General features: G+C 41.1%; 1 protein-coding gene across 1 annotated transcript in view; it reads left to right on the plus strand.

Moving 5' to 3' along the window:
- MMP16 (matrix metallopeptidase 16) overlaps positions 1-11,894 on the plus strand; it is a 200,528-nt gene extending 188,634 nt beyond the window's left edge. The window contains exon 10 of the mRNA XM_009945590.2: positions 579-11,894. Within this exon, the coding sequence (XP_009943892.2) occupies positions 579-913 (335 nt within the window). The 3' untranslated portion in view covers positions 914-11,894. The remainder of the gene's footprint in view (positions 1-578) is intronic.
- The last annotated feature ends 11,804 nt before the right edge of the window (positions 11,895-23,698 follow it).

Genomic DNA, 23,698 nt, shown 5'->3' on the forward strand with positions numbered 1-23,698 from the left:
TGGATTGCACCTGAATATCAGCTCTTTGAAGAAAACTTAAATCTGGTTACACCTGTTTTCTCCTGGCAAAGCTGCTGTTATTTCATCCACTTTCCTTCTTCTGAAGTGCAGCAGTAGGCTATGTGACATTAAAGAGGGTCAGCTCTCACTTCTGGCTAGCATATCATTGCAATTTTTTTCAGAAGACTTCCCATCTTGAAGAGGTTGTGATGCTTTAAAGTCCAGGCCCTAAGGATTCCAACTGTGGTTGGGTTCTCAGTGAATGAACAAATCATCTGGACCCTGGTCTTTCAAAGGTCATATTCTCTGGAATTCCTGGGATTTTTTGTAGTGATGGCAGAAAATAAAATCCCAGTGTATTGAATTAAAAAAAAAAACAACACACCAATGTTACATTTTCTAGAGAGAGTAAAGAAACTAAATTTGTAAAGAAGATTTGAAAGACCTAAACTGAAGTCTATTCCTTACACCTTTTTAATGTTTTAATTACAAAATAATTCAATATCAGTAGTTTTGGTGATGGTGTGTTGATGATTTGATCTGATATGACCATGAATAATTGCAATTTTCTTCCTTAGGCTTCACATATTTCTACAAAGGAAAAGAGTATTGGAAATTCAATAACCAGATGCTCAGAGTGGAACCTGGCTACCCCAGATCCATCCTCAAGGATTTTATGGGTTGTGATGGACCAACAGATCGAGATAAAGACCGACACAGCCCTCAAGATGACGTTGACATTGTCATCAAACTGGACAACACAGCCAGCACTGTGAAAGCCATAGCCATCGTCATTCCCTGCATCCTGGCCTTGTGCCTCCTTGTCTTGGTTTACACTGTGTTCCAGTTCAAAAGGAAAGGAACACCCCGCCACATACTGTACTGCAAACGCTCTATGCAAGAGTGGGTGTGATGTAGGGTTTTGGGTTTTTTTCTTTCCCTCCCAGGAGTTTGTGGTAACTTGAGATTCAACACAAGAGCTGTTATGCAGTTTCCTAGCTAGGAGCGGGCATATGTCAGTCTGAAACAAAGCTGATCTTTAAAACCCAGGGGGTTGCCTGTCCTGCGCATGAGTGGCGATTTGCTCAGCTGGGAAGCTTCCATGATACACAGTATCTGCTGTTTCTTCAGTCCTTTGTCTTTCTTTGTCATTCAATTCTAGGCCTTTCCTCTGCACGCTCAATGCCCTAAAAACTATCAGGATTAACTAATGAAGAGGAAAAAAAATCTCCAGTATTTCTACATTTTTCCCTTAAGGCCTGTTCCCCTTTGAAAAATTTTTTGCTGAAAGTAAATTTTTTTAGAAAAACACAACAACCCACAACGGAACTTTCAGGAAAGTGAGAAGACCCAAAACAGCTTTGTCTCCAAAGAGGATTGCTTTCTGTCTGCTACGGATAAAGTCCTATACTCCTACTTCCAGTTTTGTCAGGTGGGAGACTCGGATGACACGCAGGACCTGAGACTGTTCGGACAGCCATTTTCCAACAAACAAGGGGCCAAAATATCTGCAATATAGTAACAGCCTTAATAACGCATTCATTTTGTGTTTTTTACAGCTGCTCTGGGCTACATCTTCAATGTTTTAAACTCATTTATATTCATTACTATATTCAAGCAGAACCTTTTTATTGGTTTGTTTGATTTTTGGTCGGTTTTCCTGCATAATCTTTCCCAAGCTGTACCAAGCCAACTGCTCCAGGCCTTTCATAAGTCTGTCAGGAGCACTCATTCCAAAGCATGGTAAAAAGCAGTGTGTCTCTGAAGTGGATTTCAATGAACTAAAACAAAAGTCATGCTACAGAGAAACTTGACACTCGTATTACATTGGTGGTGTAACCCTTTGAGAACTATTGCATCTGTTGTCAGAGTCTGGTGGATGTTAATCTTGGTTGTCATTAAATTACAGGATTGTGTTTCGGTAATACAGGTTTTAAAAGAAAATCAGTTTTTCAAAGCAGATTTCCTGTGACTGCAAGTGAGTGTTTTTAATTATTTGCATTATTGATAGAAAAGCATTTATAACATAAACAGAAAACAAAGTATGTTTACCAGCTACTTTCTGGTTAAAGGAACCAAAACTATTTTAATAACTTCTACCACTTACCAAGAATTTTTCTGAACTGGCAGCAGTTTTATAGCTTAGCCTTTTATCTTGGGCATCTTGAATTTCTCTTTTAAACTCCGTTGCATGATAATTCAATTTTCCTCTGCAGAGGTAGAGTTACAGTTTCAAAAGAAAGCTACAACGATGACTCTGATATTGCATGAGTATCCTCCCATGTGTTACCCTTTTGCTTGTTCACCATAGTTCTCAAAGGGTTAGTCAAATTTCTGGCCTTCAGTCGAACGTGGTATCACTGGCAGAGCCAAGGGACCACCAAAGCATTTTGTCATTCAGTGTAATTTGTGGTAACAGCAGTATTATCATTTTCATGTGACCTGCAGAGCAGGTTTGTATCAATATTTTTTTCCTAGAGAAAAGTCAGCAACTGACAGACCTCTTTATTGATTTTAGGAGCTGCTTCTTGCAGTGATAGGCTTTACAGTCACTGGGCTGTGAACTTATTAAAGATGGTCAGAATGATGCACCCCAAAAGTCAGATACCTGGTTTTTTATGAAAGCCAGCATTTGAGGGGAGTAGCTTTTGCAACAATGAACAGCTTGCCTTGAACTTGATTATAGACCTGTTGACTGTCATTACCAAGTTAAACATTGTCTTCTGTGAACAGCTTCACTGTCTGAATTTCCTTAAAGTGTACTGTCCAATGTCTTTGATCTTTGACCTTTAACTTGCAAACTGGCACAAACTAAAGGGAATCTGGTGTTGCGAATGAACTAAGACAAGTTTTATTTCTTAAAGGGCCTGATATACATTATCCAAAATTCAAGGAAAAAACGCAGAGTGCTTTCATAGAAAAGTACTGACGGAAACTAAAATATTTATGATAGATCTGTAGAAGGGTATTTTGCTATGTATACATGCACACTCTAAAAATGAACTACAGTAGAAGTTAATTTTTATTTAACTTGAATACAATTTTCAGCATAAAATTATCATTTCTACAAACAGATAGTTATTAATGAAAAGGTTATAAGAAAGTATTAAAATACTTGAAATGGCCAGTATTGGCTTTTACATAAAATGAGACTTTTGTACTACATTCAACCAATTTCTTACTGGTTTCTTAATCCACATAACTGGATCACTTTTTAGAGGGTGTAGGTATATATACATATATATTATGGTTATTATTATTTTGGTAATGGATAGCTTGACTGCCTTGAATTTATATTTATATTGAGCATAGCATGAAAAATAGTATGCCTTTTTGTTCAATTACATGATTTTATATTGATTTGAGGACTCATTTTATGAAGACATGTGGCATGTTATAAAGCATTGCAAACTTATTTCTTAGAGCATAAACAGATATACATATGTATGGCTAATAAAAAGGAAGATTAGAAAAAGATATAGTTGTACAACAAATTTGCAATGCAGATGGCATTTTGGAGACGTTTTGTAGAGGTACTGAATACTGTAGGATAGAAGTGCACCAGTATCAGCCCATAACATTATTTAGTAAATCCAATTCAGTTGTTGCTAAAAATGTAGATTAACTGACAGTTAAGCAACATAGGATGTTTACTTCACATCAGCTCATTTGGTGAATTCTGAATTTATGCCTATTTGTCATGTATATTAAAATGTGTGTGTGTGTGTTTGTATACTTATAAACGCACACAAACACTCACACCTACATGCATATTTTAATCCATGAAGAGATTTTTATTGTCAACAAACTATTACAACTTATGTTCTGCTACAGACAGAACAACATGATTCATGTTGCTGTTCCAATTTTGTCCTTTGGATACTTGGTTGAAAATACTAACAGCACTACTTATTCTGCATTTTGTTTTCCTCTACAGTAGGAGAACTTATTTTATATTAACTTTAAGTCAGAAGAACATCTCATCTGTTTTTTTACTCACTTGAAAGTTTCACTTCAATTTTGAAATATCTTTCATGGCAGCTTAAACTTTTGTGCAACTGTTTCCCTGACAGTAATGAAGTGCTGAGCATGTTTACTGTTGTTCTTTGATAAGGTAACAAAAGTGTTTGTGTTTGGAGCATTTAACTTTAATTATGCAGGAAGGTAAGTGTGGTAAATCTAGTGCTTGGTATATGGTACATCATAGATACATGAATACATGAGAAGTTGATTGCTTAATCTATTTTCTTTTACTTAAAAATGCATATATATTATATACAAACAGAGGGAGAAAAAATAATAATATATTGGCGTGTTTATGTCATGCAGAGTAAGATTGTGTCAGCATTTCTATTGCATACTCCTATTTTCAGTAGGGTATAACACAGTCATAAAGGTTTGCTTTAAGTAAAAGATGTAGGAGCAATTGTGTTCACTGTAATTCCCAAATATATACTGGCTAGTTTCAAATTACACAAGTTCAGAGTAAATTAGTGATGTTGCCTGATCTAATTTTGAACTGAAATGAGTAAAAGTTCTAAGACAATGTTAACTTTTGAACAGTTGTTTTTCTACCAGGGCCTATAATTATGAGAATTAAAAAAAAACAGGTTGAAAGCATTTTCAGTTCTGCAATCTGGGTTCCTGCTCATGTGCCGTAACTTTTTTTCATAAAGTTTTTAATAAACATTTCCATATTGCTATTGTCATGATCTGTACTGTGGAACAATACAAAGCAGAATATGCGTTGTGTTAATCAGTTACAGTCTATCAAGCTGACTATACAGGGTTGTGTATCTTCAGAGTACTGTGGTCTGTATGATGCAGGAGGCCAGAGTAGATGATGGCAGTGCTTCTTCTGGCCTTTTAATGTATAAGCCTATGAAAAGGTTATTGACTGTAGACAAAAATTAATTTTTATCAAAAAATACATTTTAAAAACTATGTAACTGTATATTTACTGGATAGGCTGGGATGGAGAGACTCAAATGGCTCCAAAGGAGCCCTTTCAAGTCTCCTGAATAAATATAATACATATTTTATATCTTCCTATGAACTTTTGTTCTTTTTCTTCTTTCAAAGTGGGGCAAAGGGGGGGGATACTTAAAGAAAAAGATTTTTTTAAGGCTAATTTTGTGAATGAAAATTAAGAGAAGCTAATAGATTCAAACATAAGGGTCAGACTTACACTTTTTCTTAGAAGTGTACTTCACCTCCCCAGTTGTTTGGTCAAAACTCCTGTACCATTAATACTGTGGGTTAGGAATAGAGTGTGAGGCTTAAGTTTTTAATTTTCAACCTTTTTTGGGGGTCTTACTTCACAATCTTAATGTCAGTTAAATGTAGGTTTTGGTACCAAATTCTGTAGAATCGAATTCTAGATTGTTGGTTAGACAGAAAAGCGTAGAATAGAGAGTAGCTCTGCCTATAAGCAATGGAAGCATTACATTCCTATTCTAGTTTTTTGCATTTGAACCATCGTTAGGGCAAACCTTAAAAAAGACACATAGGAAACTGAACAATGAATGTTCCAGGCACTGCATTTTTAAGAAAGCAGAAATGCAAGCTACCACACCATTAGCAGCCTGAATTGGAGATAGCACAAGATGACTGGACTGAGGAGCAAGGATATGACTGCAGGGACTTGCTAGGTCCTGGCTTCTGTATCTTCTTGCAACATGGTCTAAGTTTTATCACCAATTGCAGAAGCAGAGGAAGCTGTGCACCATGGCAGTAAGAGATGTGCAGGAACCATTACAGAACAACAGCTCCCTGTCACCTTTTGTTGTTGTCAAGACTGTCTTTGGACAACTCTGTTTGCAGAAGCATAAAGAGATGACTGCAGCCCTATGAACCATAAGGAAAATCATTGTTATCAGTGGAGGGAACAAATGACACTGGCCACTTAGGTGTTCAGCTATGCTGTAAATCATATAATATTGTGTGGGAGATGAGGAATAGACAGCCTGTTATTGACTGATACACCAGCACTGTAACATTAGGCATACTTCCTTAGCTCACACTACACAGGCTGCAGACAGAGTGGTTCACATAAGTCCATTTAAACATATGTCAGTTACAAAATCAGGTGTAAATGAACCATATACTCATAAAATTAATCTCTGATTTATGCATGTAAATCAATGAATTGTCTGCCACTGGTCTCACAAGAAATGTAATGAGTGAGTCAAATCTCTCTAACCCATTCTTGTGCTTGCCATCTGAGATATCAGAGGCTGATAGGGAAAGCCATTGTCATCAGTACCATCAATGCTGAAAATGTCGGGCAAGCATCGAAAGCATACCATCACTTGTTGCACACTATTTCCATTTGATGCTGGATCTAAGGTAGCCTCTAACATTAGGCAGTATAGATTCTGTATGATGTGGCATCATTTGATGTATGTATGTAACTAGGAAAGCCCAGTGATAATCAGGAGATCATTTTGAAGGATCGTCAGTATGTGACCACAGCAAGCATTTGTTCCTAAAATCAAAATGTATTTTAAAGAAGCATGTAAACAGCATTAAACACATGCCTCATAAACAGGTCTTGTTTCCCAGTGTACAAGCCTTATCATATCATCTACAAATAAACATTTGCAGTTGCAGCTGCCCATTATGTCTCTGAGATATGACATTCTGTGAGAGGTGTACATAAAGTGTGTTTGTGCGGTGGAGATAGCCTTAAGTACTGCTCTGGTCTGCCCACAATATAGATGAAATAAATGTTAGAGGCAGAGAAGACATAAAGGAAGAAATGCTGATGTAAACTAGCATGCTAAAAAAATTTTCTACACTTGGATGTGCATGCAGCATGGTGCTACTTGCTGTCACAGTAAAACTACATAAACAATAATCATTACATGTGCCAGCCATTTATGGTAGCACAAAGCTTTCCATTCACACAGCTTAATTTCTTCTGCTTCTATAGGATGACATTGTCCATCAACGACAATTATAATAGCAACCACATAAACCAGAGCTTTCAGTTTAGTTAGTAGTAATTTCTACCCTATGAAATCGCATCGCATCCTTTTTATAACTACAACTTTAATCTCCTTGGCGAGCTATCGACATATCTTAATTCATAGCCTTTCATGCCCATTATTTTTTTTACTGTTGCAATAAAATATATACTGAACATTCTCTCCACCTTGCCATCTGGCACTATCATGTGGAATAATCACTTTCATTCTGTGCCATGCATGTGCCCTGGATCATCCATTTGCCCATCCATCATTCCTGGAACTCACTTTCTGGGAAGTGGGATTAGCAACAGAAGGCTGTGATAAAATAACTTCCTAATGTACCTGGTTAGCTGTTAACAATATGACAACAGAATCTGAAGAGTTTTCAGTGAAGTATTTTTTACCCACTGGCAACAAAACAGAGTAGCTCTGCCAATCAGTGCATGTCCACTTGCAGAATAGTGTGTTAAGTCAGAAAACAATGTTTCTAATCCGTATTTCCATCCTGATGTGTTGGCATAGTTTAACACCCAGTCTACACACATATTCATAGCTTACATGGCTGCACATAAAATCTTCTGCCTTGTGAAGCTGACAGTGCTTAAAGTCAGCAGACAATCAGTGCTAACTCATTTATAAGGTGTGAACAAATTTTGGTTCCCTTACTGTCATTTTACAAGCTCAAAGAAAGGAAAGTAGGTTTTTCCATAGCTTAGAATGATGGTTTATAATACTCTTTGTCAGTGGTAACAATTACAGGATATTATATATCACTCAAGAAGTATTATTGTACAGCTGGTATATTCCAGTTGAAATGCACTGCCCCATATTTAGACATACAATGAATCTAAATAGACTGTGTATGCTATGCTTGACTATTGCCACAAAATTGTCAGCGCTCACGTGCTGATCATTTCTTATGGGAGCGCCATATTGAACTCAGCTCCGAGCAGTTTGTCTGCTTCGATAGAAGCAGAGTTGTGTAAGTTAGGTAATGGTACATGTGATGGCATGTATTCAAAAGACATCATCAGCAACTTACAAAGCTGTTTTAAATGATCATGACAACTACAACATATACGTGCAAGGCATAGGTGCAGCTTGTATTTACATGGTTGTCTTTTACTTCATATGATAAAATGCTATGAACTCTGGCCATACATCACAAGGTAGATGGAAACTATTAAAGGAATCTTTCAGGACAGCCATTGTCAGTACTCACACGGCTCACAGCAATACCTGAGATTGTTATACCCAAGAAAATTTAATCTTCAGTAAGAATCCAGAATGAAGGAATGTGTGATGATGAAAACAATCTATTCCTGGCTCTTACTCTTTGTAATGCAATTGGTAAAACATTGTCAACTAAGTATATGCCTAACATCCATCTTTACTGTGTTTCCAAAACTCTGCAGACATCTCTTGTCAGTTCGTGCACAGTACTGTCTTACTGTGTCTGGTTGAAAACCATTTTATTGGATAGATCAAGGATTATGATCCCCCCTTCTTGTAATTCAAGATACACAAGTCATCATCTGCCATCAATATGCATTCCTTTGAAGGTGGTAGTTCTTGGATCACAAGGAAGACAAATGTAGATTTAAAAGAGCACCCTATTGAAATCTTTCTGAGAGGAAACTTCTATTAGTCATTAACTTTCTTTCAACAACTTCTAGGATCCACAGGAAAGCCAACTAGGTCTTTTGGTCAAAGACTGCAGACAGACACAGAAAAAGCAGCATAAGCATATTTCCACTTTTCATTTCCAGAAGAATACAAGAAAAGGAATGAGAACATTTTGGTTTATAATTGCAAGCACAAAACCATTTTGTCAGAAAAGGAAGAAGCCTAGGACTACTGGCACCACTGAAATTGCATGTAACTGCTATGCAAGCAATAATAAAAGAGAAGAGATATTATCAGGAAGTTGATGATAACTTTGAAAGCATTATTGGTCTCCAATAACAAGGACACCCGTTAGGCTGTAGAAAGTCCACTGGATTCTATATTTGGTGTCATAATCCACGAGAGAACAGTCAGTCAAAAGGCTCCTGAGTATAATTACTCTAAACCTGTCTACAAATATACAGAAACAGCACTTTATTTATCTGCCACAATCAAAAATCTTTCAAGAGATTTTTAGTCAAACAAACATCAGCCTCAATCTAAGTGCAAAAACTTGTCACAGTGAAATGTTGTTACATTTGTTTTCAGAAACTAGATCCAAAAAGTTATCTATCATTTTGAAGAACTCCATTGGATGAAATGCTGAAGGACAAAGAAGGCTGTACCTCTATTAATCTGTATTACAGCCAGGTATCTTTATCTCCATAATATCTCATTCCTGAAGTGTCTAATTTAATAGAAATATATTTATGACCTTTGGGTGAATCATCTATTGTTATTTTTTATGTAAATTGATAAATACAATCAAACTTCTGATTCCTCTCCACTCCCTTTTTTCACTGTGCCCTGACATGTTTTCTGACTAATTAAGGCATTATTTAATTGTATATGCTCTTCATAGACAAGCAAGAAATTACCTGTTCACTATACAGAGAAAAGAAGAAAATACAATTTTGTTGTCTATCCATCTCATTTAATCACACACAATTTTTTACTGTCTGTCACTAGGAAATGCAGCTTTTTGTGTCTATGGTAAAGAGTTAGTACCTTCTCAAAAACTTCTGTGAACATTTGCGGAGCCTTATGTATATCTTTCACTAGATCTTGTTCATTGTCCGGTCCCCCAACACTGAGCTCCAAGTTACTCACGTCAGATTATTGAAGTCTCTGCCATCCATTGACACTGCCATCCTTTAAGTCTTTTATGAAAATCATGTAGTACAGCTAGTACTGACCATCATGTACTCCTTATTTGCATCTTGTGGCTACTTGCCTGGTCACATGTACAATGGCGTAAGAGCAGAGACCTATCATTTTTCATGCCAACCATTGCATACCACTTGCACGCATGGTTTGTACCATCTGTGAGAGGTGAGCAGTCTACAAAGCTGCATTTCAGAAGTGTTTATATTATTTCCAGTGGTTCCAGTTCTCATCTTTAAACTTTTATCTTTCTCCTTTGCATTCTGATGCCTATAATCTGTGTCATGGATATTCGGACAATAATTACATGGCCCGGACTCCTTCCTCTACCACAAGTCAGTTCATACACATACATCAATTACCTTACATTACTGCTGCAGCATGGTATGCTAGCATTGTTGCATCGTAGAATGCTTTGCTATTATGCATTGTTTTCTGACTGATCCTAATTTGTAGGTATCATAAATAACATTCATAAAGAGGTCTCTCTGACATCCGCTACTGTAGGCTGGAAATAGGAGTCATTGCACAGTTCAGTCACAGCTTGCAGAGAAAGATGCAGTTGTTTGACTTCTGTGGGTTTATTGTATGTGATAAGTGTTCCCATGTGATCAGAAGCTTCTTGAGGGAGATGATGTCTGCTCCTTGCCAGTCCGATGGTTAGTGTTGTTAGCAGTTAAAGCATTTACAGCTGGTTTTGTCAATTTGTAGTTAATTAGAGTTTGATATGGATATGTACAAGAAGGATACATTGTTTTCCATGCTTCATACACATTCTTGTTTCTCTTACTTTCTGAATAACATCCATCTTGCTTTCTCTCCATGTGCTGTACTGTTGTATCTATCAGAACCTGATTTCTTCCTTAGTTCTGCTTGTTGGGTGTTGTTTTAGCAGGTGATTCCATTTTCCATCTTGTTGCCATTCCTTCCTCCCTCTAATCCCCTGTAATTCTAGCAGAAATTGTTCTGATTCCAATATGTTAGCTACAAGCTACTACAATTGTAACTCTTCCCACGCTGTGATTTGCTTGTTTGTCCTCCTCTGAGAAAGAAGAAATCATCCTTTTGTGCAGAGACAAGGATTTTAGTGCAGTTGTTAGGACATTTCTGAAAGCGGTTTTACGCATAACATGACCATAAACTCACACATTGTTAAACGTCAACCCTCTTCAAGCTCTAACCACCCAACAACTGTTCATTTAATTTACAAAGCCTGAAAAACAAGTCAGAATATGGATATGATGATTTCTTTGTGATGCAAATTTCTCATTTTTATTCCCTTTTTTTTACATAGCCCCATATGCATTTCATGCCCATGTTTGGCTCACTAGGATGCTTGTTAGTAACAAAATAACTGGAGCATTTATTTGTTTTCTGCAACCAAATTTCATTTTATTATTGTTATTTTATTTTATTTTATTTTATTTTATTTTATTTTATTGGCTCACACAGCATTCTATACAGTAACCTTTTTATAACTGACATATGTTATTCCTTCAGGTAGCTTCTATTGACAAACACAAAGCTTGTTTGTGTGCAAATGCAAGGCTGACTAAATGGTGCTAAAGCGTATTATGACTGTCAGATATAATCAGGCAAAATTTTGTGGTGCTTAGACTGATTTTTTCATTGATTTTACTGATCAATGCATTGAACAGTGTTTTATTATACACAAGTTGTCTTTTATTAGTAAATCAAGACCTCGTAGTGCATTGTTAAACAAAATGGGTTAATTAATCTATGTAACAGCTCACCAAGCTATTATCTCTTTAACTCCTTATAATGTTGTGTCATTGAAGGTCAAGGGGTCATGATAATAATCTCATTGCTGTAGACCATTAACACGGCTGAACATTTTCAACAAAGTACTTATGTTTACAATGCTATAACCCTTTGACTGCTGCGGCAACCTTTAACCACAGAAAGTCACATGCTAGAATCAACGTTCTGGTTCTTGCCATGGCAATCAAAGAGTTAAGGGCTGTGCAGTGATTTGTTTTATATTTATTAATTTATATTTATTTTTTGTTTTCATTTGAGGAGGGGGGAATTGGGGTGGGGCAGTTCTTGTCTGCTGTAAGTGTCTTAACTAAGGGAAGGGTTAAAATGGCTTTTTATACTATTGCATCTTATGTACTTACCATCGTTTCATTGTGTTGTAATTAAAAAAATCTGTCAATAAATAAGAGAACAGAAAAAAGTTTCATAAAGGCATTGTTGTTTAATTGGCATATATTACTGTCAGATTTATAGCTGCTGCTTTTTAGGTACTGTATAACGTTACAGCCAACTTCCTCAGAAGAGGAATGCCTAACAGATAATGACAATATATATTATGGATATATCTCGGTATGAGCAGGGTGGAAGAAATGTTAGTTAATTTTCCCTATCAAAATAGAGTAGGAAAAACTAATTTGCATGGAAAAGAGGTGGAATGTGTGACAGTGGACCTAGTTCTGTAATGTCTGAAGGGCCACTCATTAGAGATTGCTGTCACAACCACTACAAAAATGGTGAACAAGTGGCTGAATTTCCTTCTTTGTTGTGTGTAGGAAAAAATCATAAAAAATGTAATGTCAAGAAAAGGTGAGTGTAGTGATTCAGATTAGAAAATACCTGAAGAATAAAACCAAAAAAATATATAGTTTTCTTGAAATCAAATCACAGCAGAAGACCATCAGACTAAGATGCAAAGAGACTTTTGTAAAATTTTGTCCATCTGGCTCAGCTTTGCGAAGATCTGTGTTCCTCCCGTGTCAACAAACATGTAATTCTTTTTAGTCTATAGAGGATTAAAGGTTTCCTACACCCATGCATATTTGTGGGTGTAGGAAACCGGGAACAAGCTGGATCCATTTGGAGACAAACTGAGTTATTAGTGTTTCAGAGTCCTAGCAAGAAAGAAGGCAGTGCTTGCAAGCTGATCCAAGACCTGAGGCCAGACTCGTTACATATCTAAGTTACCCAAAACCTCACTCCTTTCCATTCTAAATCAGAGGTGCATGTGTTTTACACTTGCTAAAATTTAAAAGTAGCTCATCATTTGAAAAAAAAAGGACAAAAAAGGAAATTCTATTATTTGGCCGATTAAAGGAAGAAAGGAAGATAACTGAATAAAACAGATGCTAGAGAAGTCACTGACTGCAGTTCTCACACACAAGGGAGGAAAAAGTGTCTTGTCTGCAGGTGACTGACAGGAAAAACATCAGTTCTGAGTGGAAGGGTACGGGGAGTATCTTAAATGTCTTTGTATCTTAAGTTCATGAAAGTGTGTTGTTTCTGAAGGACACAAATTCAAGTAACTTCCAGGCTGCTCCGTGTCTTCTCAATACCATTCACTTCTTAGGTAAATATGCTGCCACAGACAGAAAACCTGTTAGTAAATATCTAGCAATCGTAGTTAACATATGAGAAATCTGGTGCCATAACTCAATCTTTTCCAGACCTATATTCACATAATTGTGTGGGCCCAAATTCAAAATTTAGCTTCCAGGAATTGTTCTTCTCCAAAAATCTTTCCAATGAAGAAACACAATCAATACTAGGTTAACCAAAACTGATTATATTATAACAAATGTTCTTAATCATAGCTTGCCAACCAATTCCATGCTACTTGTTGGAATTATTACAATCAGTGAACAAAATCAACTAGATATATGGACATCAATAACTGTCAACAGAATTAAAATACATTAATGTATTATTTATGACTTTCTTCAGTTCTAAACAGCATACAATGACATGGAACATGCTCATTTTCTACTCAGAAGACGCTAAGGATAAAAGAAACAAGTATTTTGTAGACAACCTACTAAGCCAACTGGGAAAACTCTGGGCGCGTACTATGAGTTGTGAGGATTGCACTTCAATAAACATTATTCAGTCCTAAAATCTACAATACATGAGTCAAACTGCCTTTTCTCCGAGCATATTGCCAATGTACTACTGCTGGTGGTGAAAATGACTCTGTACTGATAAGATTTTTGTTATAAGGTATGCAAAGTTTAGGTGCACATATGAATTGTGCTTCACTTGTGCAAAAAGCTAGAACCTGATCAATGCCTAGCCAATGTTTGCCGGAGTCTCTTTCAGCCCAAAAGGAAGTGTATTATGATCTTCTGCACAAACATTCAGAATGCAAAGGAGCTTTTCCAAGACTTAAAACCATATTTTTTTACTTCAGTGTGTGTCACATTAAATGCAACATACAGACATTTTCACTTAAATACTTCTTTCCCACATGATTTTTTTTTTTTTTTCCCTAAATCTGAAATAGTCAAGTTATAATTCAGGAAAACTAGGGTAGGTAAGCTGAAAAAGTAAAGCAACATCCAAGAAAACAAACAAAAATAAGTATTTGAAAAAACAATATTTTAAAAGATTTTTTTATATTAGTATTTAATTTCTGGAAAGTTTCCAATATAAAAGAAGTGTTGTTGCTACTACACTTTTCAATATATTGATGTGAAGTTTGGTTTGCAACTCATTCATCCCTTCGCAAGTCACTGCAAGAAACAACTCCTAAACAGCATGCTTAATTTCCCAGATGTTTGTGTGAAATTACTGTCATTAATCATCATATTGATTATCTTTCTTTACTTTTCCAGGATTCTTCTGTTTGAAATGTGCCCCTGAAGTGACACGTAGAGGCATCCTTGTTATCCGTGATTTGCTCACTTGCTGTCTAATTGCTAGATAAGAGATTCATTGTGCAGTGCTTTTGTGTTGTGGCTCATAAGTAATTTTGATTTGATTTTCATCATCAGTCAAACATTCTCACCATGACAAATGACAACTGTGGCTGCACTCCCCTTGTTTCTACACCAGGAAGTTGTTACTCTTGTCACACTGGCCAGTTTCCCACTGCGTGTCTTTGCTCGAACTTTGAAAGTAATGGATTCAGGTTGAAAAGATCCCGAGGAGCTTTGCTATTCGTGTTGTTCTTTTGTAAGGAAAATATTATCTGTGAAGGACTAGTTTTGAAAGGAAGATATGGAGTATTTGAATACTGTCACAGTGTCAGATAACTTTGTTCCCAAATCTCTTCCAGGTCCTGTTTCCCTGGCAGTCCACACTGTGTGTGCATTGCAGATTTTCTTTTGGAATGCACTAGCTAGGTCTTTTAGAATTAAAAACTGTGTTTTCTTTTGGGAAGCAGTTATTCCAGAAATCACTCTGACATACCGGATAAGATAACGTCATCCCTTCTATATGATCTCAGCAGGTATAACAATTTCAGGCATAAGGCATGTTCTAAAAATGCCACAATTCAACAAGAAATAGAACCTCAGAGTTCACAAGAAGATCAGTTCAGTTAGAATGATGAGTTTGTAAGTCTTTTCTGGGTATAACTGACAACTGGTCAGGCACTGTTTAGACTCAGAGCTGTAGCAAACTCAGAGGTAAAGAAAAGTTACACCTTCTCCAAAGTTGGCCTAGCCTATCAGAAAATCACTTCGGGATACAGGAACGTAAATGCCCCTTAAAAGTCTAACACAGGGCATAATTTCCAACCTGTACCTCCTAACCTGTGCCTAAAGTAATCACGTTAGAGCTCTACCTCACTGTAATAGGTTTGTACTTGAGCTGGTGGCCTTCCGAAGTTGGTTCCACTCTCCACTGAACAGACAGCTAAATTTGGGAATTAATTTAAGGCTCTTTCTCTTGAAAAGACAGATAAATGAAATTAATTGTATCTCTTTAATCCCTCAGTCGAGAGAACAGAGATGCAGAAAATAGAAAACAATGTTTGGAACAGCAATGCTCAGAGATCCCACACAATTAAAAAACATGAGTTATGTCAGTGTTAGGTTTGGCTGCAGCCGGCAACAAAAGTGCCACGCGGCTGCCCCTCCCCCCACCAGGGTGCGGAGGAGAATGGAAAGAAACAGGCAGAAACCGGTGGGTCGGGATAAGGGCAGTTTAACAGAACAGCAAACAAAGGGAACAATAACAACAATGATACAGATAAGGAGAAAACACAACACAAACTGCACAACCCACAGAGCCGTTCTCCCGAACTGCTGCCGCCCGCGCTCCCGAGCCGCGAGTGAGAGCTCCCGCCGCCCATCTCCCCTCCACCGGAACCCAGCATGATGGCACATGGTATGGAATACCCTGCTCTGTTTGGCCAGGTGGTGTCAGCCCGCCCGGCTGTGTCCCTTCCTGGAGTGCGGTGAAAATTAACCCTGTCCTGGCCAAACCCTGGACATTATCCACCCCTTATTCCATGCCATCTACGTCATGCCCAGGTCCCCCATTGTCCAGTTGATCACCACCACTTCTCCTGTCTCCAGATATCATTCCCTTAGTCTATGCATCATCACTCTAAAGTGTCTGTTGAGTTCATTTAATCCATGACTTTGGGCTCCATCTGTCGTAATGGTCTTCCGTGACAGGAGAGGTGATGTGTGGTGATGGGTGGTCACTTGCTGCATCCGGAGCTCACGGCTGATGTATCTGGTGCAGCCCGTGCCCACAGTCTGCAAGAGATGTTGATCTTGATGAAGTTGCGGGGTGCCAGTTGTTGAAAACCAGGTCCAGTCCCATCATCGCTGTGCTCTGCTAGGTTTTCATCAAAAAGTCCATCCTTCTTTAATCTGGACGATTCTTACTATGCTACTACTGGTATAACATATAACAATTATAACAGTGATAACAGACAGTGACAGGGTTATTTTAACAATTAACTTTATACAATTTATCTATGGACTATTCTCACCCAAAATCAAATCCCCATGAGGTACACATCGGACTTCCCCATCCTTCCACCTTACCCACCAGGTACACCCAGGTCCTTGAGCAATAGCAATCCCGCAGATGGGCTTGCCTTTGCCCGAGGCAGGACTAACCCAAACTGTCTTCCCTAACATGTTGCGCATGTGCACTACAGGGACTTTATCTCCTTCTACAGGGTGCTGAGGTTTTGACTGGGCAGGACCAGGCCGGTTGGTGGGTCCCCTGATGTTAACCAACCAGGTGGCCTTTGCTAAATGAGTATCCCAATTTTTGAAAGTCCCACACCCCATTGCCCTCAAAGTGGTTTTTAGCAGCCCATTGTACTGTTCGATCTTTCCAGAGGCTGGTGCATGGTAGGGGATGTGATACACCCACTCGATACCGTGTTCTTTGGCCCAGGTGTCTATGAGGCTGTTGCGAAAGTGAGTCCCTTTGTTAGACTCAACTTTTTTGGGAGTGACATGTCACCACAGGACTTGTTTTTCAAGGCCCAGGATGGTATTCCGGGCAGTGGCATGGGCCACAGGGTAGGTTTCCAGCCATCCGGTGGTGGCCTCCACCACTGTGAGCACATAGTGCTTGCCTTGGCGGGTTTGTGGCAGTGTGATGTAGTCAATCTGCCAAGCCTCCCCATATTTGTATTTTAGCCATCGTTCTCCATACCACTGAGGCTTTACCCACTTGGCTTGCTTGATTGCAGCGCATGTCTCACATTCATGGATAACCTGTGCGATGGTGTCCATGGTCAAGTCCACCCCTCGGTCACGAGCCCATCTGTATGTCGCGTCTCTTCCTTGGTGGCCCGAGGTGTCATGGGCCCACCAAGCTATAAAGAGTTCACCCTTATGTTGCCAGTCCAGATCCACCTGAGCCACTTCAATCTTAGCAGCCTGATCCACCTGCTGGTTGTTTTGATGTTCTTCAGTGGCCCGACTCTTAGGGATGTGGGCGTCCACGTGACAGACTTTTACAACCAACTGCTCCAGATGGGCAGCAATATCTTGCCACAATGGGGCAGCCCAGATAGGTTTGCCTCTGCGCTGCCAGTTGTTCTTCTTCCATTGCTGCAGCCACCCCCCTTCAAGGCATTGGCCACCATCCAGGAGTCAGTGTAAAGATAGAGCACTGGCCACTTCTCTCGACTGGCAATGTCTAAAGCCAGCTGGATGGCTTTCACCTCTGCAAACTGGCTTGACTCATCTTCTCCCTCGGCAGTTTCCGCGACTTGTCGTGTAGGGCTCCATACAGCAGCCTTCCACCTCTGCTGCTTCCCAACAATGCGACAGGACCCATCCGTGAACAGGGCATACTGTTTCTTATCTTCTGGCAGCTGGTTATACAGTGGGGCCTCTTCAGCAGGTGTCACCTCCTCCTCTGGCGATGCTCCAAAATCTTTGCCTTCTGGCCAGTCCATGATTACCTCCAGAATTCCTGGGCGACTGGGGTTTCCCATTCGGGCACGCTGGGTGATCAGCGCGACCCACTTACTCCACGTAGCATCGGTGGCATGATGCGTAGAGGGGACCCTCTCTTTGAACATCCAGCCCAGGACCGGCAATCGTGGAGCTAGGAGGAGCTGTGCTTCAGTGCCGACCACTTCTGAAGCAGCTCGAACGCCTTCATATGCTGCCAGAATCTCTTTTTCAGTGGGAGTATAGCGGGCCTCGGATCCTTTGTATCCCCGGCTCCAAAACCCCAGGGGTCGACCTCAAGTCTCCCCTGGTGCTTTTTGCCAGAGACTCCAGGTTGGGCCGTTCTCCCCGGCTGCGGTGTAGAGCACGTTTTTAACATCTTGCCCTGACCGGACTGGACCAAGGGCTACGGCATGAACTATCTCCCGTTTCATTTGCTCAAATGCCTGTCATTGCTCAGGGTCCCATTCAAAATCATTCTTCTTCCGGGTCACGTGGTACAGAGGACTTACAATCTGGCTGTAATTTGGGATGTGCATCCTCCAAAAACCCACAACACCCAGGAAGGCCTGTGCTTCCTTTTTGCTGGTTGGTGGAGACATAGCTGCTATTTTGTTGGTGACATCCATTGGGATTTGACGGCGCCCATCCTGCCATTTTATTCCCAAAAACTGGATCTCTTGCGCAGGTCCCTTGACTTTACTTCGCTTAATGGTGAAACTGGCTTTCAGAAGGATCGGAACTATTTTCTCCCCTTGCTCAAAAACTTCCTCCGCTGCATCACCCCATACAATGATGTCATCGATGTACTGCAGATGTTCTGGAGCTTCAACCTTTTCGAGTGCAGTCTGGATTAGTCCATGGCAAATGGTGGGACTGTGTTTCCACCCCTGGGGCAGTCGATTCCAGGTGTACTGTATGCCCCTCCAGGTGAAAGCAAATTGTGGCCTGCACTCTGCTGCCAAAAGGACGGAGAAGAATGCATTAGCAATGTCAGTTGTAGTGTACCACTTGGCTGCCTTTGACTCCAGCTGATATTGAAGTTCTAGCATGTCTGGCACGGCAGCACTCAGGGCCAGTTACAATGTGGTGCTTCTACCACTCCTGCCCAGTGAGGCTCACTTCAGCCTCCAATACACTCAGCTCTTGGGACCCCCCTGTCACTCCCAAAATACAAATGGACTCTGACCCTTGGAACTCTGATGGCATTAAATTACACTGTGCACTAGTGTCCACTAGAGCTTTATACTCTTGTGGATCTGACGTGCCAAGCCACCAAATCCACACCGTCCAATAAACGCGGTTGTCCCTTTCCTCCACCTGGCTGGAGGCAGGGCCCCTCTAATCCTGGTCAGAGAATTTGCTGCTCACCTGCTGTAAAAATGACTTGGAGGTCCCCTCCAGAGGATCGGAATCAAGATCAAACTGCCTACCTGGTCTGGAGAGCTGGCTGCCGGAAACTGGAGTGGCATTTTTGCTAACAGAATCCCCTTTTGTGATTGTTTTACCTCACAACTCACGCACGCGTGCCTCTAGACTTGAGGTGGGTTTTACATCCCACTTCCTCATGTCCTCTCCGTGGTCACGCAGGTAAAACCACAGGGTGCCCCGTGGTGTGTAGCCTCTGTACTCTCTCTCCTGAGCAGAGGAACCCTTGCCCCTAATAGCTGAGGTGCTGGCCCGTACAGGGGGGGAGTAGGGTATATTCTCTTTGATTTGCCGCACCTCCCGGGCCAGTTTCTTCACAGCTGAGACAAGGGAGGAAGAGAGACTTTCCTCATATTGGTGGAGTCTGACAGCCACCTCATCCACTGTTGGTGCCTCCTTACCTTTCCAGTTTACAACTGCCAGTGAGTTGGCATATGAGGATGGTGCGCTCCGCACAAACTTCCTCCACATAGATGGTGTGCACTGGACTTCATCTGGGTCCTTGGGCAACTGGTCATCGTCTGGTTCATAGTAAACCAGCTCCCGCACAGCTAATTCCTTCAAGTACTGAATACCCCTTTCCATATTGGTCCACTTGCCAGGATGACATACAAAATCATCACTGAAGGGGTACCTCTCCCTCACGCCTGACAGAAGTCTCCTCCAGAGGCTGAGGACTTGTTTCTTTTTCCCGATGGCCTTGTCAATGCCCCCATCCCTGGCGAGGGATCCCAGCTGCTTGGCTTCCTTGTCCTCTAACTCCAAGCTGCTGGCACCGTTATCCCAGCACTGCAGCAGCCTGGTGACAATGTGCTCCCCTGGGTGTCGGCTGAAATCTTTCTGCATGTCTCGCAGCTCGCTCAGGGACAGGGACCGGGTGATGATCTCTGTCTCTATCTCCTGCGATGACCCTGGCTCATCGTCATCCCTCCCGGAGCGATCTGCTCTCTTTGCGTCTTTCTTTAGTTTTACAGGGGTGACTGCTACCGGCACAGGCTGGTCATTGGGCTCAGCCGCGATGCCTGCAGCTGGAGCTGGGGCTGGAGCTGGAGCTACAGCAACTGTAGTGCCCACCAGGGAAGCCGGGACAACGCCAGTGGCAGCGGCAGTGGTGGTGCTGGTCCGGGGGGGCTGTGACTGCCTACTGGGCTGGAGGAGCTGCAGGGCCGGCTGGGGGGACAGCGCCAGCCGCAGCGCCTGGCGCTTCATTTCTCCCCCCTTCCCCTTTAGAGCACTGAATCAGGTTGAACAGGGCTCGGTAGGCGTGGGCCAGACCCCAGCACATTGCGGTGATTTGTATCTCTCTGGAGTTCTCAGGGTGACAGAACACTTTTTGCAGATATTTTACTAGTTTTTGTCTGGATTCTGTATTTGTTCAGGGGTGAGTTTAAAACACACTGGGTGTGCCCACTGCCCTAGACACCTGCCCATGCTGTCCCACACACCCAGCCACTCACAGCTATCCAGCCCCAGGGCAGGTCTCTGCATGATGTTCTTAACTACTTGTTTAACCCTAAACAAGACCCAAAACCCATTCAGGAGGCAGAACAAAAGGAGAGTGCTGGCCTGAGCATCCCACGGGTACTTGAAATTCTCAAAAGCCGTTAGGACTAGCCTGAAGGAGAGAGGGGGGGTGACAGAGTCGGGGAAGGTATCCCCTTCGGTTTTCCCCACAGATTTGGTTCAATTATTAAAAAATTCTAAGACATAGGATCCGAGGTACGGAAATGACCGCAGTGCCGCATGCAAATACAAGCCTAATTTCATGCACAGTGATGTTATCATGTCATAAGTCGGAATCATACAGTACAGCAAAATTATCATCCTGATCCTTTTCCCAGTGATGACGAACAGCATGTCAATGAACACATAGTGCAAATACGGATTTATATAGCAGAGCCACTTTATCAAAGTCAGAGACATTTTTTACCGGCGACTGTTTAACTAACACAGAAAATGCGTGTCACAAAATTTAACAAAATCTAAGAAAGCTGTTTCAGCACCCGCTGCTCAGCCCTGTCGTTATCCCTGCCCCAAGCTTGGGCACCAAATTTAATATTATGCCACCCCTCCCCCTGCCAGGGTGTGGAGGAGAATGGAAAGAAACAGGCAGAAACCGGTGGGTCGGGATAAGGGCAGTTTAACAGAACAGCAAACAAAGGGAACAGTAACAACAACGATACAGATAAGGAGAAAACACAACACAAACTGCACAACCCACAGAGCCGCTCTCCCGAACTGCCGCCGCCCGCGCTCCCGAGCCGCGAGTGAGAGTTCCCGCCGCTCATCTCCCCTCCACCGGAACCCAGCATGACGGCACATGGTATGGAATACCCTGCTCTGTTTGGCCAGGTGGTGTCAGCCCGCCCGGCTGTGTCCCTTCCTGGAGTGCGGTGAAAATTAACCCTGTCCTGGCCGAACCCAGGACAGTCAGGACTGTCAGGACGCTCAACATATGCTTCTCTGTGTTTAAATATGTGGCAGATGCTTGCACATCCAGCTGTCCTACAGTTGTGTACTACCACTGCACACTGCCCAGGTGACAGCCAAACCAGAATCTCCCATTTACAAATGTCAGGCAGAGATGCATTTTTTCCAGGTGCACCGCTTCCTGATTTCTTTTGTTTGAGTCAACTAAAATTCGGGTATAGTGAAGTCACTCTTATCACCTGTAAGGAAGGTGCCTCCACTGATTCACTGTTGAAATTCATGTGTGTCGCCGAGGCTTTGCACATTACAAACAGCATAGAGAAGACACATTCATTGAGCTATCCCATATGGACATCAGTCACCAGGACAGCACACAGGCGAGAGCAAAAAGAGGCCTTGTGAGGGCACCAGTGCTAAATGCCCTGTGACTGTGATGCTGAATGCCACCTATATCTTTTGCGTACACAGCTGTTCGTACAGTGCTTTGCTTATATGCTGGCTTATGCCAAACAGCACAAGCTTATATCTTGGTGAGGAATGTTACTATGCTGTGTATACTCAGGTCTCTCAGAGGGTGAAGGAACAGAGAAACGAGGACACAGAGCATATTACTGATGTAATAAAGAGATGGAAAATGGGGGAAAAATAAATATTCTTGAGAAATGAAAAAAGGAGCAAACACGAGAGTGTTTAGAAAGAGTAGTTCTGAGCTTTGCTTTATACAATATGGAAATGAATTTTGACAGCGGAGTTTCTATTTACTTGACTGTTGGGGAAATCTGGATTATGCACATTTTTCTGTCTGCGTTACTTATCAAGCCCATGTACAATCAGTAGTTAAAGCAGAAGCACCAAAATGAATCCAGATCAACAGTACTGGGAAAGTATAAAATGCCTGGATGTGAGAAAATTTCTCAAATCCTTTGATATGAAAGGGACATTGCCTAATGCTGTAAAGTCCTAACGACCTTTGAAAATGCAAACAGGGAATTGTAATCTCATTTAAATGTTAATTAAAAGAATTGAACTTAAGTGGTTCAGAGAAACAAGAAATTGAAAGTTCTGAAGATTAAATTATTCCTTTGATGGGTCAGGCTACACGGAGTTACACGGTACATATACCTCTGTTGACGTGGGCTGCAGGAACAGATCCTTGAGGGACAAAAACTCTTGCTTCACTTCTCCCACAACCCTCTAAATTACACTGGCACAATCATACATGCCTGTTTATCTCAGAAGCTGTACAGTTCATGCAGAGCTTTCCTCTTTATACATAAAAGTAATTATTTTAGCATTGGTAATTTTATTCCCTCATGTCTCTTTCCCTTCATACTCTTTACATGGATTATTACAGAATCACAGTCTGCAGCCTGGCAACTTCAGGAGTTCCTCTAAGGCAGATTCTTTCCATCTGCAGAGAAGGTAAAGTGATTTTGCAGCTGCTTTTGTAGTCTTGTCGCTAAAGTGAGAAGGATACCTAGGTGATTGCAACACTAACTTAACTGGATTAAGATTCAACTTCCCAGTGCAGTCAGATTACTTTTTGACCTTTGGTGAATCACATAATTACCACTGGCCAGCTGTTGTAATACTCTGTATTGAAATGAGTAGAATTGCCAATACAGAGTTGCATGTCTAGGCTCTCCACACCCTGAGCACTAAAAGTATAATTCGTAGTAGTCAACTTGTTGAACAAGGTGACATGTAAGCTTACTATTAAGAAGCACTGAAGGAGGAAGACAGTGCAACTCTTCTTCTAGTCTCAGCCACCAGCTAGAGGAAGAGCCAGGCACATTGGGAGCTCTGGGTCATCTTCAGCTGATGAACTGGGTAAATTTCGCATTTGGAGATGGGTGACTCATTCAAGCATCGCCCCAGGGGTGTGGAGAT

The sequence above is a fragment of the Opisthocomus hoazin genome, chromosome 3 (genome assembly GCF_030867145.1).
Source record: "Opisthocomus hoazin isolate bOpiHoa1 chromosome 3, bOpiHoa1.hap1, whole genome shotgun sequence".
Lineage (NCBI taxonomy): Eukaryota > Metazoa > Chordata > Aves > Opisthocomiformes > Opisthocomidae > Opisthocomus > Opisthocomus hoazin.